Source organism: Eucyclogobius newberryi, unplaced genomic scaffold (assembly GCF_026437365.1).
Source record: "Eucyclogobius newberryi isolate DKJ021-1_F unplaced genomic scaffold, fEucNew1.0.hap1 SCAF_19, whole genome shotgun sequence".
NCBI classification, from domain to species: Eukaryota; Metazoa; Chordata; class Actinopteri; order Gobiiformes; family Gobiidae; genus Eucyclogobius; species Eucyclogobius newberryi.
This window is the reverse complement of record NW_027315823.1, coordinates 33,672,838-33,689,787: the sequence shown is the minus strand read 5'-3', so window position 1 is coordinate 33,689,787 and position 16,950 is coordinate 33,672,838. Positions and strand designations below refer to the sequence as shown.

Genomic DNA, 16,950 nt, shown 5'->3' with positions numbered 1-16,950 from the left:
TGCCCTTTACTATTGGTTTGAGTTTAGATCCTACCAAATTGGTGCAGTTGCTATTTCTATGAAACCCGACTTTGTATGGATGTGTATAATTTGTTCTGGCACCTCCACATTCCATTCTCGGCTAAATGACTTGATCAAATTTCATACTGCTCCAAGACTTTGACAGGCATTGTATGGCAAACAATTTTGAAAGGGTATACTGGGAAAAAAACTGTCTTTGAATTAATGTTTAGCGGGTCAAAATGTCTTGGGTAAATTATGCCGGAACTTTGGGTGACGTGACTTACCTGCGTTGCATCAATGAAATTTCCCCATGTGGGACAATAAAGGAATATCTTATCTGACTTCTCCACATATAGCTTCTTGACTATAACTATAATATTTTCAATAGGTATAGTAAATACAGTACAGGGTCCAGATTACTAAAGTTTCGTCTACAATGTAAAAGTATTTTCCAACAGGCTGTGCAGGAGCAGGACATTAAAGAGGGACAGGTGTTCACCCTAGTCCGCCCTCGCGCCTGCAGGGGGCGCTTGGTTTACGTCTTCAGTTCAGACGTGCGCCGTAGCGGAAGTGAGCATTGTAAACACTGGACTATGGCTGAGGACGAACAAGACATAAACCGCAACATGGGGAATCAGCTGCAGCTCGTACCAGGTAAAATACAAAAACAACGTTCAACGTGCAACATATTCCTTACGATTCAAGCCATTTTGACATTTGCTTTGGCTCAATACAAATAATTCAGTGGCAACGACAGGCCAATGTACGCAGATTCCCAACACAAACCAAAGCTAGTTTTTCATTTTACTTTCATTTTTGCTCAAATATGTGACCATTTGGGCAGGGATATACGTATACATCCTGTTAATAATACATATGTTTTTCTAAACTTATATTTGTGTGTATTATGCCACAATAACACTGCACATTGACAGATTGCCAAAACATTTCACTTAAAAACAAAACCACATCTCGTCTTATCGTCTTGCTTTCGCTTTGCCAACTAAATCTACACCATCTTGCAAGTTCTATGCATTTATTAAATCGTCTGAAAGCGTGGTTGTTTTCTTTGCTGTGACAGACAACGACGAAGAGGGGGAGGACGAGGATGAAATGGAGACAGAAGACAGAGACAGCAGTGAAGACCCAGACAAACCGAACACAATCACGTTTGACCCGAGCCTGCCAACTTCACACGCGGTTAGTCACGACTCATGCACTCACTATATATAGCCTACATATGCGACTTTTTGTGACGCCAGGTCAGCAAATACGAAGAATTTTAGTGATTTGGCTGCTGAAGAATTTGGTTTATTTTATTTGGATCTGGTTTTGATTTCTGTTTCATTGTGACATAATGTTATCAATAAATCCCATCCGCTTATCAAGCTTGACTCCTGGGCATTTAAAACATGTAAAGAAAGATGTATCCTTCCTATGATCATTGTTTATCATCTGTTTTTCACTGTTGCTCTTCGAGGCAACTGCTGTTGTGATTTTGGGCTTTACAAAAATAAATTGAATTGAACCCACGTATTTCCAGTCAAACCAATCATCCTGGGATCCGGTTCAGATTGATCAAACAAAGAAAAATGTTCCCAATTTTGTAGGCCCTTTTGTTTAATTGATATTCTGCCTGGATGTTTATACTTTTACATGTTCCTAAATCTCATTTTTAGTGATATTGGCTACAATTTAGAAATGAGAATTAAAGACACAACAAATGCTCAATCTAGTGTCTGTCAGTCCATCCCTCCAACAGCAACTTAACTCTTTATATTTGTGATTTACACAGTGTTGGGTAGAAACTGAATACTTACAGAAAATACAGATTCAGAGTTCTAATTTAGACTAACTATATCGAAGTACAGTTACTCTTTCATTTGGTAATTTTCAGAATACAGTTACTTTTCTAAAGAAATACTTTGTGGTATTTTAGTACATTTAGGCTTTGAACTTCACTGAATTAGTGAGAAAATTAGAAAACGCACCATGTGCAATGTTTCTTTCTCTAATTTGTAATTGTAGGGTAACATACTAGTACAAGTACTGTAAGGTTCTGAATGTCCACCCACTTGTGAAGGAGGGGGGGCATTCAAGGTTGATATTGATTAAAGAATTGTTCAAGAATTCAAACATGACACTCTGCATAAGTGTGGGTAAGTCTGAATCATATTTTTAAGAGAAGAATGGGGCACCAGCCGGATAATCAGCAATTTTAACAACTCTATAATCAGATATCTAAATTAATTAATTAGAAATGAATTTGCTCATTGATCTAAAGGTTTGAGAACGTAACCGTGACATTGACCCCTTTTCTGGAAAGGAAGGAACACTTAACCAAATGTGGGTTATGAAGATTTAATGACCACATTATTAAATAGATAAATATGAATTAGGAATATGCAAATGAGTCGATAACAGATGGAAAACACTAGACATGATGGCAAGCCTCGAAATAACGGGCCGGCGCAAAAATCAGTTTTGACTGACTCCAAAATCAAGGCTCCGGACACAATGACCGACGCAAATTTTTCGCCGTAATATATATTTTTAATAGGCAAAAACAGCGCGGTGAACATGCCCAAAGCGCTTCCTATGCACAAACTCGGGCGCGCTATACTACAGACCACGATTATTGCTGTAGTTATACAGCGGAGGAAGGCAGCGGAGCGCATGTGCGCGGGCATTTCCATCGCTTAAGTTTTGTTTTGACAGACATGCCACTTGGCAGTCTTCTCGCTGCCGAGCGGTGTTGATGAAAGCGGGCATCTGATTGGCCGTTGCGTTCGGTTGTACTCGGAAATGCCCGGTCTAATTTTGCGTCACAAGTGATATCGAGGTTGGCGGGCGTCAATCTCTTCTCAGTTCGCAATTCAGTCTTTTTAAAGTTGTTTGCAACAAAAGCTGTAATTTTGCACATTAGGGACAATGTCAATGTGGAAGTATCCAAGGGCCCCGCCCCCTTTGGAGTTGTTAGCATCGGGGCAATGTATATATGTTAGTAGTTTATTTTGTAGGCTGTGATTTTATATATTCCACAAGATCTCCTTGTGTCAAATGCTGTAAACAGTATTTATTTTGTATCTAAGAAACATTATTATATTAAATTAAACAGTATTAAAGATCATGATCTCTGGTTTATAGGAATTCAGTATTTGTGCTCTTCCTTCATATCAAATAACAGATAAAAGTACTTTAAATTGTTTTACATGCTAATAACCAGGTTTAAAACAACACATTTATCTTGTTCTTATGACCAAGAGCCTGCGTGGGGTTCGTGTCTCCTCCAGGCTTCACTCAGGGGTCACGCTGCAGCTCAGTCCACACGCTGGCCAGAACAGGGCGGCTGTGGAACTTGGCTCTGACGTTGTCTGGCCAAAGAAGGACTGGGTCAGGTTCTGCGATCTGCGTTCACCTTGGCTCTGAGGCGTTCTCCTTGGCTCTGAGGCGTTCTCCTTGGCTCGTTCCCGAATGAAAAGGCCGTCGTGCTGCTCCACCGATGTGGCTGATCTAAAAGGCTTTGGACTTGAAAAAGTTGCAAAAGGTCCTTGCTTGATTTTGCGTGATGCAGCATCAATCACGTTTTTAAAAACGGGCACAGGTTTCTTAGTTCCAGGAGGGAACATTAGCTTCTCTTGGAAAAGTCTTTGTCCCGTAGCGTAGCATCGCTCACTCTAACTAGGCCTGAGGCCTGCTCCCAAGGCCTCATGGACCTTGCTGGTGGGACCCTGAATGGAGGGTCAAGCTTCGAAAGAAACTCGGATGGAACTCCTGGATGGAGCTCTGGATGGAACTGGGTCTGTAACTCCCTGCTCTTTCCTTTTGTCTTTCCCCGCGTGGGGTTTTGGCGCCGTGGCTTCAGCCAATCAGCATGCACGCTGGGGTCAGAGCTGATAAGGAGACGAGATCTGGCTTTAAAATGTTAAAACGATTAAAATGACATGTAAAACACGATTACACAATATGTACATGTAAAGTCATCTGGTGGACACATTTTTGCAATCTGATGATTGTCTGTTAAAAAAACACTAAAACCGCATAGTCTTTCAGCGTTTGTCTTGGAGAGATCGTTACTCTCTGTAATCCAAAAGGAGTCATTTGATGAAAAGTTATTTTCAAAGTTCAGAGCGTCTCTGTTGTCGCTATCACATCCTCTTTCTTTTGAGGGCCGTAAAACTCCACACGGACAGCAGATAACACCTTTACCGCATTCCTGTCACCATGAAAACAGGGGGAGGACATCTGCATATCCTACATAATAAAGGTTTAACAAACAGTGAAACAAAATAAAAAGTTGGTTAATCCAAGTTGTGTTTTCACACTTTAATATATTGCCGCTCAATGTTAAAGTATTCTAATTCTTCAGAATATAGTTTATCTGATTTAACCAATATATTTTAATGCAGGTATTCAGTACTCTATAACTAAATACATTTTCAAAGTATTCTTCCCAACACTGTTTACACATTTGTGTTTTAAAGTTACAATTCTTTCACTTTTTGTTTGATACTTGAACTTCAACCTAGATATTTAAAGCCACGTTTTAGCACTTTTCTTGGTGGGTTGCAACAATATAATGTTATTATTGATACCGGGAGAGTCTAGAACACATTAACTTATTTATTTAATCATGATCATCCTCCCTTAATACAAATGCATTCTCCTTGTGGTCAGTACTTGGGCTCAGACATGGAAGAGTTCACTGGTCGGACGGTTCACGATGACGACAGCTGTCAGACAATCCCGGTTCTGCCCCACACGGCGGTCATGCTCCTCCCGGGTCAGACTCTTCCTCTGCAGCTGTTCAGGCCTCAGGAGGTCAGCATGATGCGCTCCATCATCCAGAAGGACCGCACCTTTGCTGTACTCGCAAACAGGTAAGATCTGTGTGAAAACTATTTGTCTTCTTTAAAGGTCCCATAACATGCAAAATCGACTTTTCAGAGCTTTTAACCTTCTTACATTGCTATTTGTGCTTCATATATGTACCCAGAGTGTATGTATAATATATATATATAGATATATATAGATATATATATATCTATATATATCTCTATCTATCTGTCTATCTGTCTATCTGTCTATCTGTCTATCTGTCTGTCTGTCTGTCTGTCTGTCTGTCTGTCTGTCTGTCTGTCTGTCTGTCTGTCTGTCTGTCTGTCTGTGTTCTGCGCACGCTGTAGAATAAACACAGATTTATTTAGTCTCAAAGTAGTGTTGATCTGAAGTTCTATCGTTTCTCACTCATTCGCGCGGAGCGGCGCATCGCGGAGCTGACAGCTGTGGGGGACACACTACGTCACGGGTGGGCGGGGCACACACGCTCTCACTGAGACTACGTCATGGGTTGGGCGGGGGAGCCAGATCGCTCTTCGCAAGGGTGGGGGCGAATATCAAACCAAGCCGTTTGCATTTCCGGGTTGGTGAGGGGGTCCAAGGTCTGGGTGATATTTCTTAACTATTATGTTAAGGGTGTTGCACAAGCCTTATTATTATCAATTATACACTTAGGATAGACTACGAAACGTGAAAAAAAGCATGTTATGGCACCTTTAATGGAATGATCTGGTTACAACGATCTATCGAAAAAGGCCAACACATTGAAGTAAATTGCAGCATGACTTTCTCTGGTTTATAATGTCACTTGTACCCTTCATGATGATTGTATAAACATAGAACATACCTCGAACCTCTCTTGCTCCATCGTGGTTCTGTTTCCTTTGCACTGACCACAAACTGGACAAAATGTTGGTTTCACTATCAGACCGAGAATTACAAATTTCAGATTTCAGCACTGATATGTTGTACATCCTTAATCAGAAGTAGTTTTGCTAAAAGTATACCTAGATACTAATCAATTCTAATCTTAATATCAAAACTAGATGCAACTATCGATACTGTGGAAAAAACAAAACAAATAGATAATAGAACTTTTTCCGAATAGTTTTAGATGATCTTGTTCTATATCAGAAATATAAACTTACCTGAACGTTTTCAAGAAACAAAAATTATATTCCACAAGGCAAGACAGAAGTGACGTATCTGAATTGAAATCTGTGTTTTAATCATTTTATGTCCTTTTCTCACAGTTTAGGGATATTTACTAAAGCTGTCTCTCGTTGTCAGTGATGCTGGTGAACCGAATGCAGCGTTCGGGACGACAGCAGAGATCTATGCGTACAGAGAGGAGCAGGAGTATGGCATTGAGACCGTCAAAGTCAAAGCCATCGGACGACAGAGATTCAAGGTCCATGAGATACGGACTCAGGCAGACGGGTGAGAAACTGCTTTTAATATGAACTGTTTTATCCGTTTTTCACTGTCGCCCTCCGAGGCAACTGCTGTAGTGATTTCGGGCGTTACAAAAATAAATTAAATTGAAATTGAATGAACAATACCATTTGGATATACAGTGTTATTACATCTGGACCTACCAAAAAATGTGTGTCTCAAATACCTATAAAAACTCTGTATGTACAGCAGTTCTGCGAGCTGTAATGCCAGGTGTTTCCGCTAGGGGGCATTCTCACTCTTCTGACTTTAACATTAATTTTACATGTGAAGGATGACACTTTTTCACACGGCAGCTCATTTTATTAACAACCAGGTTTGTTTCAAGAAGGATTTATATATAGATTAGTATAGTTTAGGCTGGCTTATATCTTTTAAATGTTTTGTTTATTTGAATATTTTCTGTAGCCATATATTGAATTATTTCCTAAGTAGTGTGCACAAACTACACATTTTGCCAGTGATGGCTGCGCCTTAAATATGGACATATTAGTGGGACTAGTTTAAACAGTGATCACTTTTTCACTCTTATTGACTCTTTTTTTTGTTGTAATTTTTTTTATTTGATTTCAATTTTCTTTCATATATCTATTGCTAAGACCGGGCTTATGAGCAAAAACAAATCAGACATTTAAAAAAGACATCAGTCTAAGCAGTTAAGCAACAAAATAGTGATCTCTTTTAACACATAAACATAATTATCAACTAATTTAGTAATCAACTTATCAGTATCTGGACTATACACTAGGGATCGGCGATATTTACAAAAATAACAATATTTTGGCTCTCGCAAGGTCAGAAATGTAACTTTATACATTGTTTTTGTCTCTATTTGAGGTCATTATTAATCGTAAACCATAGACGATACACTCAAATTTAGTATATCTCCAAAACAACAATTTCAACATGATAGATTTTGACTAAAAATTGTATCTTACATTTGATGCCCTGTGACTGTGGAGTAATGTTTTGACCCAGAGTTCAGCAGGTTGTTTCAATCCTTCACCCATAACAGTCGGAGTCACATAATGTATACAGCATCCCATTTCCTCTATTACCTTGGAGAACATTGAGCTTTGTCCCATAAACGCACTGCTGATAAAGACGTATTCCTCCAATTCATAAGTTGCTCTTGCATAATACATGTAAATTACTTGCCATTATCCGGTTGACCTTGTGGTGTCACTGTGGCGCTTGTGGTATTAGTTTTCTTATGGTAAACTTTGCTCACTAAATTTGTGCTTCTAGAAATTAGTCCATCAGAGAGTCTGCTTATGTTTGCTGTTTTGGAGATGTAATAAGAAAGAACAGATTAAGATGTTTTGGTGAAGAATGCTTAGGTTAGAGCTAGAGCGATCGAGAAAGAGATGATGAAGTTATTTTGTGTGAGAGTCTGTGAGAAGAGGATGGAGCGGAGGAGGTTAGACGAAGACACGGGAAGTTATTTATGTCAATTTTTATGTACACTTGTCATCTGTCGGTTCTAAATACAGATTTGTAAGCAACAAACATTGGAGAAGTACTTTAGGCATAAGACGCAAGACCTAGTTTGAGACGGCAATATAGAAACTAATATGTCCCACAAGCAAAAAAAAAATACTTTGTGATCTTATTTATGGTTTTAAATAATTGTTAATGCAGCACAGGGGCAGAAAAAGTGTTATCTTAATAGTTTATCTGAGCTCAATTTGTACGCACAAAGGGAAAGGGCTTTAGGGAGCCGGAAAAGATTCTATCTCTGGAAAAGCTTCCAAGAGAAGATTAAACTTGGTGATGTAACGATTTAAAATTTTAGTGCGAGTAGAAATATCATGATTTTACGACTACTCCACACCATTCTTTCATTGTTATCCAATACCGTTTGATGAACATGAAGTAAACGGACTAAAGTGAATGTGACCAAACAGCCAGATAAAAATACTTTACATTTAAGCTTTCTTTTTTTTCTTTTCTTCTCGACTTTGTGAATAAATCCATACCATTGCCAGTACCACTGCTACAAGCTTGGTTTCCATGGTTAGTTCCATTTTCATTCAATTTAAATGATGCAGCACATTTCTGTAGTGAAAGAACACAGAGAGACAAATGCCAGGTCAAATGTGAACAGAGCAGAGCCAGCAATGTTCTGGGACTGAAGTCTGAGTTAACGAGGGTCAGAGCTGAGTGTTCTGGGGATCTGCATTTTACTGGGAATTATGTGTGAATGGGGTTTAAATAACTAAAAGTGAAATTATGACTTATTTTTGCTTGTGAAGTTATAATTGACTTCTTCTGATCATGACCTGAATAATCACAGTTATCAATGAGTGAATAATCCATGTCTGATTGAACTTCTTTCTCTTTAAGTGCTGCTGCTTCCATAAATAGTTACCAGGCAAAGCAAAATGGATTCCTGCAAATTGTTCTGGCTGAGGACGTTTTATGGTCGCCTCATCTTTACAAACGGCCTGCCAGAGCCTCCATAACATTAACCTGATGCTCTCTTTGTTGAATCTGCTCCTTCTCTGTGGATTACATCTTCACTGTGGCTCTCTTCAGCTCTGGCATTTCACTTACTTTTATGATCCGCACTCCCCTTCCTCTCCTTCTCTTTGTCATTCGACAATTGCGATTCTTCCTGACGTTGGAGATTAGATTCACGATTTGTGTTTTAACAATTTAATTCACATTTTGAACTTGACATAAAGATAAACTCTGTGTTTCAGAACTTGTTTGTACAGATCCAAACTGCAGGGTCAGCCCTTTTTATGCAGATTAAGACTGGATATTTTGTCGTTTCTGGAGGAAATTATGATCCTTCAAAAATTGCAGCCTTTGCCATTTGTTAATTGTGTCCGTTCAATTTGCGTTTTTGATTCGATTGCGATTAATCCTGCAGCCCGAATACAAAACAAAATATTACAGCTTTTGAATGGGTAAAAGTCCTCAAATATCACAGGAAGTTGAAACCCATCAATAACCAAACTCTCCGCTGAAACATATGGCTTTAAATGTACAAATAAAGCAATAGAAATTGTGATTTAAGATGAGTCTATGGTAAAATGTATTCTACTTTTTTGGGTTGGTCCTCCTCAGCAATTTAAGTCGTGGCTCTGGAATGTTTAGTCCAAGTTTAGACCTGGCCTAGTACTCAGGAAGTCATATAGTTTCATACTTATGTTGACAAATGTTGAATATTTGAAAATGTGTGCAAAACTACCTGCTTTTGTATTGTATATTTTACACACATACAGATACTTCCTATACATGCATACAGTGGGTAAATTAATATGTGTGTATTTTCCTATGGTTTGTCTGTGTTTCAGGATCAAACAGGCTAAAGTCCAGATTCTCCCAGAGCGAATCCTGCCTGATCCGTTGTCGTCGGTGCAGCTCGCGGCTCTGTCAAAGCTCCAGCTGCATCCGTCCTGTCGACCGCCGAACCAGAGCTGGAAGGATGCGCAGAGCTGGTGGAGCAACTATGAGCAGGTGAGACGTTTGGAGACACGAGAGTTCACCTCGCCCGAGTTAACTGATGCAAATTCAGTAGGCTTGTTACCCTATTGACAATATCTACTCAAGAACAATATTTTCAGGCTCAATATTTATTGTGTGTATAGGTGGACAATGTATCGAAATTGAGATAATATTTTGACTGTTGTTTTGTAGATATGCTAAATTTGAATATCGAGTTTAAAGCCAAAAAAACTACAAAAAGAGCAGATTAAGAATAAAAAACAAAGTGATAATAATCCAGTTTGAAACATTCCTTACAAAAATAAAACATTACGCGAATGTGGAGTTTATCGTCAACTTTCCTTGCATCACATTTCAGAAATGATAATTCTACAGTTTGGATGTGCATCTCAATTGGAAGTGCAGTGCTCTGCTTGTTTTCTTTGTCATCGAATTCAGTGGCTTTAATCTGGACAAGAGGAAAAGGCGGATGCTAGCTGCGCTAACTTTAGCACAGCTTTTGTGCGATCTTTTTTCAGAAGGATTGTTGTTCAGCAAGATTGTTTAGCTTTTGCTCTTGGGGGAATTATACGAATCTTATAAGAGTCTCTATAAGAGTGTCTGCATTTTATGTCCCATGTTCAGGATTTTTTAAGACTCTAAACACCTGTAGTGCGCAAGTTGTTTACGGAGGACACAGCAATGTTCTGACTCCTGCTGCTGGAGTCGCTCACAAGATTTTACCCAATCAGCATCTAACGTTTAGTCCCTGCTTGGCTCGACTTGGCCCAAGAGGATATTCAAAAGTACCTGGTCTGAGGAGGTAGCACCAAATGAAAGTGCGCTAAAGCAGGGCTGAGTAGCATAGAGTAGGTACTTATGGGAAAGGCCAATGAGTGTTTTGGGATCTTTTGTTTATGCTTTATTCATCCTTTTGTTATTGTGTTATTGGCAAAGAGTGGCTTCAATATTCTCACTTATCATGATATTTTCTGCAGCAATACATCAAACTTGCAGACCTAGAATTCAGCACGGCCTAGGTTTTAAAGTTTAAAGATGATACAGCTCTAAATGAATAATAAGTAAGGTTAGTGTTAGGCATAAAGTGTTAGGTGTTAGAGTTAGTTGTGTGTACAAATGTCTCATCCTGTTGGTAAAGATACGGAATTGGGTGAAAATAGATAACCCTGAAACTGCTTGAAACAAATATAATAATATAAGTCCATCCATTCAATTTAAATTTAACTAAGAAAATATAAAGATTATTATTCTCATTGGAAGACATTTTAATGACACTTTGTGTAACATTTCTGGGGCTGGGATCGCCACGTGCAAAACTCCATGGAGGTGGAATAAAAGCCATACATTTTCATGGAGATAGGTTTTATGTCATGCTGCGTAACATTCTATGTGAAGCAGTAACATTATCACCGGTACTTTATCAACCTATTGTTCTGTAAATTATTTTATAAAGCATTTTCTTTGCTACAATTTTAGGGAATTGTTTTGTTATTTATTTTTTGTAATACTAGAAGATTTGAGCCAGAGGGTCAAATACGTAACTCTAGATCCCAATTACCCACAAAGTGCATCATTCAGCACTTTATTTGTTGCAGCTCATGTTACTGATATTATTCATTTAGAAAAGTGGCATTATCCTGCTTTTGTTTTACTGCATCAGTGTCATGAATTTGAAATACGATCCTTTTATTGTGATATTTTCCTTAGAAATATATCTAACCCAACATTTGTTATCTTAACATGCCTAGTAACATCTCCATGGAGACGAGTAGGTGTCGTACTCTGTCAGGTCTGTGGAGTGGGAAGTAGGACAGCAACAAACATTGCACTTAATGGGAGGGAATAATGGATTAAATATGCCAATTCGAGTCTTCTAGATAGAGAACATTTACCAATTAAGTGTATTATTGATGAACATTAAAACTTGTCTGACGTTTTGATATAATAATGCTGGTCTCTTTCTTATAAAAGTTGTTTAGCATGTGTTTTAGAGTCTGTATAGTCCAGATAACAATTATGACTATCAAGAAATGTTTTAATTGTTCAGCCCTAGTCTCACAACCAGGATACATGTTTTCAAAGTGCACTAAAAACACCCAAAATTAAATGAACAGTTTTATGTTGTGGCTGAAATGTTGTTTTGGAGCCTTTATTAGTCTAGATATTTTGCAATGTGTTATTGTGCATACTGTACATACTGTAGCTCGTAAACTGGCCTTTGTTTGATGATCTCATGACAGAAGAAGTTCAGCTGTGCCCGTGTGACGCGGTGGCCGCCGTGGGTCTACGCTCTGTACGACGCGGTGAGTGCGAGCCGCCCAAGGCAAACATAAACATCACACGGGACCAATGTAAACCATCCTATCTGTGTTTGTCTGAACAGGAGATGCTCATGAACAGAGTCAAGAAACAGCTCCACGAATGGGACGAGAACCTCAAGGACGACTCGCTGCCCTCCAACGCCGTAGGTCAGACATGCAACTGTACAGACGTGAACTGGGGACTTGCGGAGACCGTTTTCAGACACAGATATTGACCGTCAAGTCCAATTGGAGGCTGGCATTTCTCAGAATAGTCCCCCAGTTGATAGTTTTCTGTGACATTAGTTTGAGCGTCCTATTTGTCCTCTGAGGTCAGATTTTCCGAGTTCCGACTTGTAAATTCACTCTGAAACTTGCTCACATCTCAGAATTTCTACTTGGAATTGCTGGCACCATTTCAGACCCCTGAGTTTATCTGATTTAGACAATCCAACATGTCTGCGCTCTGCATTTAGAGACCCGACAGTTAAAATATTGATAGTACTTCTGTTATTTTCGCTTTAGTTGCGCTCTACTTCCTCCAGCTGTCTGTGAACCTGCTCCTGTGGTTGAGCCTCTGCAGTTAGAAATACATTGTTGTGCTAATGTTACTAACGTCTACACGGAGCTAATGACAACAAAAGCAATTACCCACATTCAGACTCGGAATCAGAAAAGGGTTCAATGCCTATGTCAGTGAACATAATTCACAAACTTGCTTTGGGATTAAGGTGCAACATAGAACAATGACTAATCATAATAGCAAAATACATCCAATAGGACATGTACAAAATAAAAAAAAATACTAATAAAATAAAAATAGACTTGGTCTGACTATCTACACAATTTATAGTGTAATAGTGCAATGAATGGTTATTGGTTTGAATAATTGTTGTCAGGTGTTAAGTGTTCATGAGTTCAACGGCAGAGGGAAAAAAACTGTTCTTGTGGTAGGAGGTTCTGGTCCGAATGGACCGTAGCCTCCTGCCTGAGGGGAGCGGCTCAAATAGGGTCAGCTGTGATCCGACCTGCTCGTCCCAGAGCCCTGGAGACGTACAGGTCCTGCAGAGATAAAAGTCTGCAGCCGATCACCTTCTCAGCAGAGTGCACAATGCACTGTAGTCTCTGCTTGTCTCTGGCTGTGGCTCCAGCGTTCCACACGGTGATGGAGGAGGTGAGGATGGACTCAATGATGGCCGTGTAGAACTGCACCATCATCTGCGCTGGCAGCTTGGCTTTCCTCATCATCTGCATCCTTGATGAGTGAGCTGATGGTGGGCTATTATACTGTTTAATTGGATCTATATTTTGGTTGATTTTAGCATCTTCTTGGGTTTTACGTTTTGACTTGAGTTGTTACAGTTCATAAACTGGCATATATTGCTCATATAAAACTGAGGAAACGACTCTCCGAGTTCCAACCTTTGAGGACAACTGGAACATGATATACGATACCATGGCAATACTCTTCACGAACATGAGCCTGTGATTAACACCTGTGTTCATGCTCCTGTTCAAAAAAACGCAATATAATTTTTCTTTACCTGCTACAAACTCGATCACTTGGCTAGCCAATGCTAACCGGACTTGCGTCAGCTCAAACGTTCCGTTGCCTACAAATTGAGAAGCCAATCCTCATATAAAATTATATAAAAATTATGTTCTGTTATCACTAGACTGTTACAAGAAGCACACAAGATCAGAAATCTCAACTTAATGTCAATTATGCAGCAAGATCGTCCTGACGCATGATAAATAGGACACAGACATTACAATAATTTGATCAATATCCACAGCTTTTAGCTCAGATGCCAGTTTTACTCGCTAATATCATCTAAAATAAAGTACCAAAAGATTTTCAAACTAAAAAAAATATGTAGAATCTCTACAAGTCTAAGTATTGTAGTGTTATTCATGTCCTCTTATGAAACAGGGCAACATTCAAAGTTGATATTGATTATAGAATTCGATCAAGATTTCAAACATGCCACACTGCATGAAAGTGGCTATGATTATTTTGTATATTTTAAGAGTTTTGTGGGGCACCAGCCTTTTTAAGCAATAAATTAACCAAATAGTTGAACAGATAAATATGAATATTGAATATGCAAATGAGTCATTAACAGATACTAGATACGATTGTTCTAGATCTATCGAGTAAAATTAAATTTGTTACTAAGATGATCTTCTCAGCCGAACTGTGAAATGTGTGTGGGCCGGTGGGTTCAGTCGTGGGGTCCCACGTATCCAGCAAAGCTGATGTGTGCAGAAGGTCATCTCTGGAAAGTTAGGTTCCTTGGAATGTCTTTGTCTCCTAGTTTATTTTAACTAGCTTAGTTTAAGACAAGGGATATTCAGAGTGTTTATCTCTTCTCCCCGGTCGTCCTTAAAGACCCATATGGAACTAGAGGAGGTTTGGCTTGTGTCAAAGTTTTTACTGAGCCAGCCCCTGGGTTTTGGCGCTAATTTTCAACCATTCGGCACACATGCTATTGTGCTGAGTCAGGAGGACTGATCAGGTGTCCTGAAGAGTCAAGAGAACTCATCTGATGTCCTGATGAGTCAGGAGAACTGATCAAATGTCCTGATGAGTCAGCAGGACTGATCAGATGTCCTGAGAAGGAAGTGGATAATGTCCATTATGTAAAATATTATAGGCAAAATTACTAAATTGCACAGATTAAAACATCTGCAAATCAATGCAATCAATATTGACAATATTTACATTTTAAACACCATCATCATCATCTTCAATCAGATGATTGTTTGATAAAACAGCGTTTGTCTTTTAGCTAAGTTTTAGTTTTCATCTTTGGAGAGAAAATTGCTCTTGAGGGTTAATTTTAATCCATTTCAAATTGAAAGCAGTCATTTTTGGAAAAGAGTTTATTCCAACATTCAAAGCATAATGCATCAGTCAGTGATGCATTATGCAGTGAATAAAAAGAAGATTCACAAACTAGGAACTTTCTTCAGTGATAAGATGCAAATGAAACGGCAATATTATGGCAAAATATAAAAAAATACCAAAATAAGGCACGAATAAAAAATTAGGTTAACTAAATAAGATTTTTAAAGATTTACTTTTAATACCGGTAAATGACTGAACATATACACCGTACACACAAGAAACATCATAAAACCCCCAGGTATGTGGACCTCCAAAAAGGGGATGTGAGCTTTCTAGCAACAAGAAGCCTAATGTCCAGCATTCTTGTCACCATGGCAAACCTCATTCGGTCATGAGTTGGTCGAGTTTAAAAGAAAATGTACCTTGCTTAAATTTTCGTTTTAGATGAAATGTTGTGTTGATGGCAAAGAAAGGGATCTCTTCTTCCTTTATTTTATTTTATTTTTCAACTTATCCACTTGACTAAACTATTATTTACGGTATATTGGGCTGCAACTAACAATCATTATTCTTTCAATTAATCAATTAATTATTTAGAACACAAAATGCCTGTAAATACAAAATTTTATCCAGATGAAGTTAAGATGATGCTGCTTGAGTCACCCTGATAGAGTATGTTACAGATGAAATATGTTTTGATCAGAAATGCTTGAAATACAAGTGTCCTGTGTCACTTTGGTGTAATTCTTGCTTTATGCGAGTCTTAAAACATCTTCTCTCACATAGCATCTTTTTATTAATAATCCAGAACAAAAGTAGTTCACAATGCTCAATTATTATCTCAACAATTGGTTGTGATTAGTCCATTAACGTGTTGCAGCCCTAGATTTATATTTATCAATGGCTCTATCCCACCAAATGAAGGAAAAGCATTAGTATAAAAAGTAGAAAAACATGAAAACCTTTCATGTGCACTTAGATGTTCAGAAACCTGTCCCATTAAATGACAGATCATTATGAGACACTTTCCCAGCGTGATCTTTTTGTTTGTGACTTTGTTTGGTGCCGTTATCTCCAGTGTGAATACATTTGATTGTCTTTCCTCTCTCAGATTTCTCGTACAGAGTGGCGGCCTGTCTCCCTATTGACGATGCTCTCAGGCTGCAGCTGCTCAAAATTGGCAGTGCCATCCAGAGACTGAGGTGTGAGCTGGACATCATGGACCGGGTAAGAACTGCAGAGTCACAGTGAAAATTACACTAATCCATATCTTAATGTTTCAATGTAAAGCCTGACAGCATTTTCTAAAAAGTTACAATAAGTTATTTGTAGAGCTGTCAAATTTCTGATTACAATTCAAATTTAATGATTACAACTTGAATGGTTGTCGTTGGAAATGACAATTACCGGTAGTTCCCAATCGACTTACCTGGATAAACAACAGTTAAATCAAGAAATAAATTACTAAATTGGACATAATGCATAATATTCTGAAAAACAAATATTTTGTATTTTATTAAATTACAAGTGTATATAGTGTCTAATGAAGCCTTCGGGCCAGGAAAAGAAGAACTCAATATCTCAATATATTTTTCTTTGAGGTTCAAGCACTATACTTCTACTACAATAAAAAGAAAAGGATAAAGGACCAAAGCAGAGATTTGTTTGGCCAAATTAGACTTCTGAAATAACCAAATGCAGGTGTAATAAACACATAACATTCAAGAAAGATAAACTGTCAGAAATACCACTTTATGCTCTTGTTTGGGGATTACAGTACATTTCTGTCTCTTTTTAAGGTCAGTTTTGATGATGCGCTCAATTCAATTTATTTTTGTAACGCCCAAAATCACAACAGTAGTTTCCTCGGAGGGCGACAGTGAAAAACAGATTAAACAATGTTCATTAGGACTTGGCAGTGTCCCTGCATCCCGTGTCCTTAGACAAATGTCCCAGGGTCCCCTGTCCTTTTTATAAACAGTATTTCCTACTTGGAAAAACATGCATTCTTACTGTGATCTGCCCTGCACTGGAGAAATGCCCGCC

General features: G+C 38.5%; 1 protein-coding gene across 3 annotated transcripts in view; it reads left to right on the top strand.

Annotated features, from left to right (window-relative positions):
- Positions 1-531: 531 nt before the first annotated feature.
- The window catches only part of crbn (cereblon), a 24,414-nt gene continuing 7,995 nt past the window's right edge, over positions 532-16,950 (top strand). The window contains exons 1-8 of one of the 3 annotated variants that reach the window (XM_072452726.1): positions 532-657; positions 1,085-1,203; positions 4,681-4,883; positions 6,133-6,282; positions 9,603-9,765; positions 11,994-12,056; positions 12,137-12,221; positions 16,016-16,131. In XM_072452726.1, the coding sequence (XP_072308827.1) occupies positions 597-657; positions 1,085-1,203; positions 4,681-4,883; positions 6,133-6,282; positions 9,603-9,765; positions 11,994-12,056; positions 12,137-12,221; positions 16,016-16,131 (960 nt within the window). In that variant the 5' untranslated portion in view covers positions 532-596. Of the gene's footprint in view, positions 676-1,084; positions 1,204-4,680; positions 4,884-6,132; positions 6,283-9,602; positions 9,766-11,993; positions 12,057-12,136; positions 12,222-16,015; positions 16,132-16,950 lie in introns of all 3 variants that reach the window. The other 2 variants (XM_072452725.1, XM_072452724.1) reach the window with 2 other exon arrangements.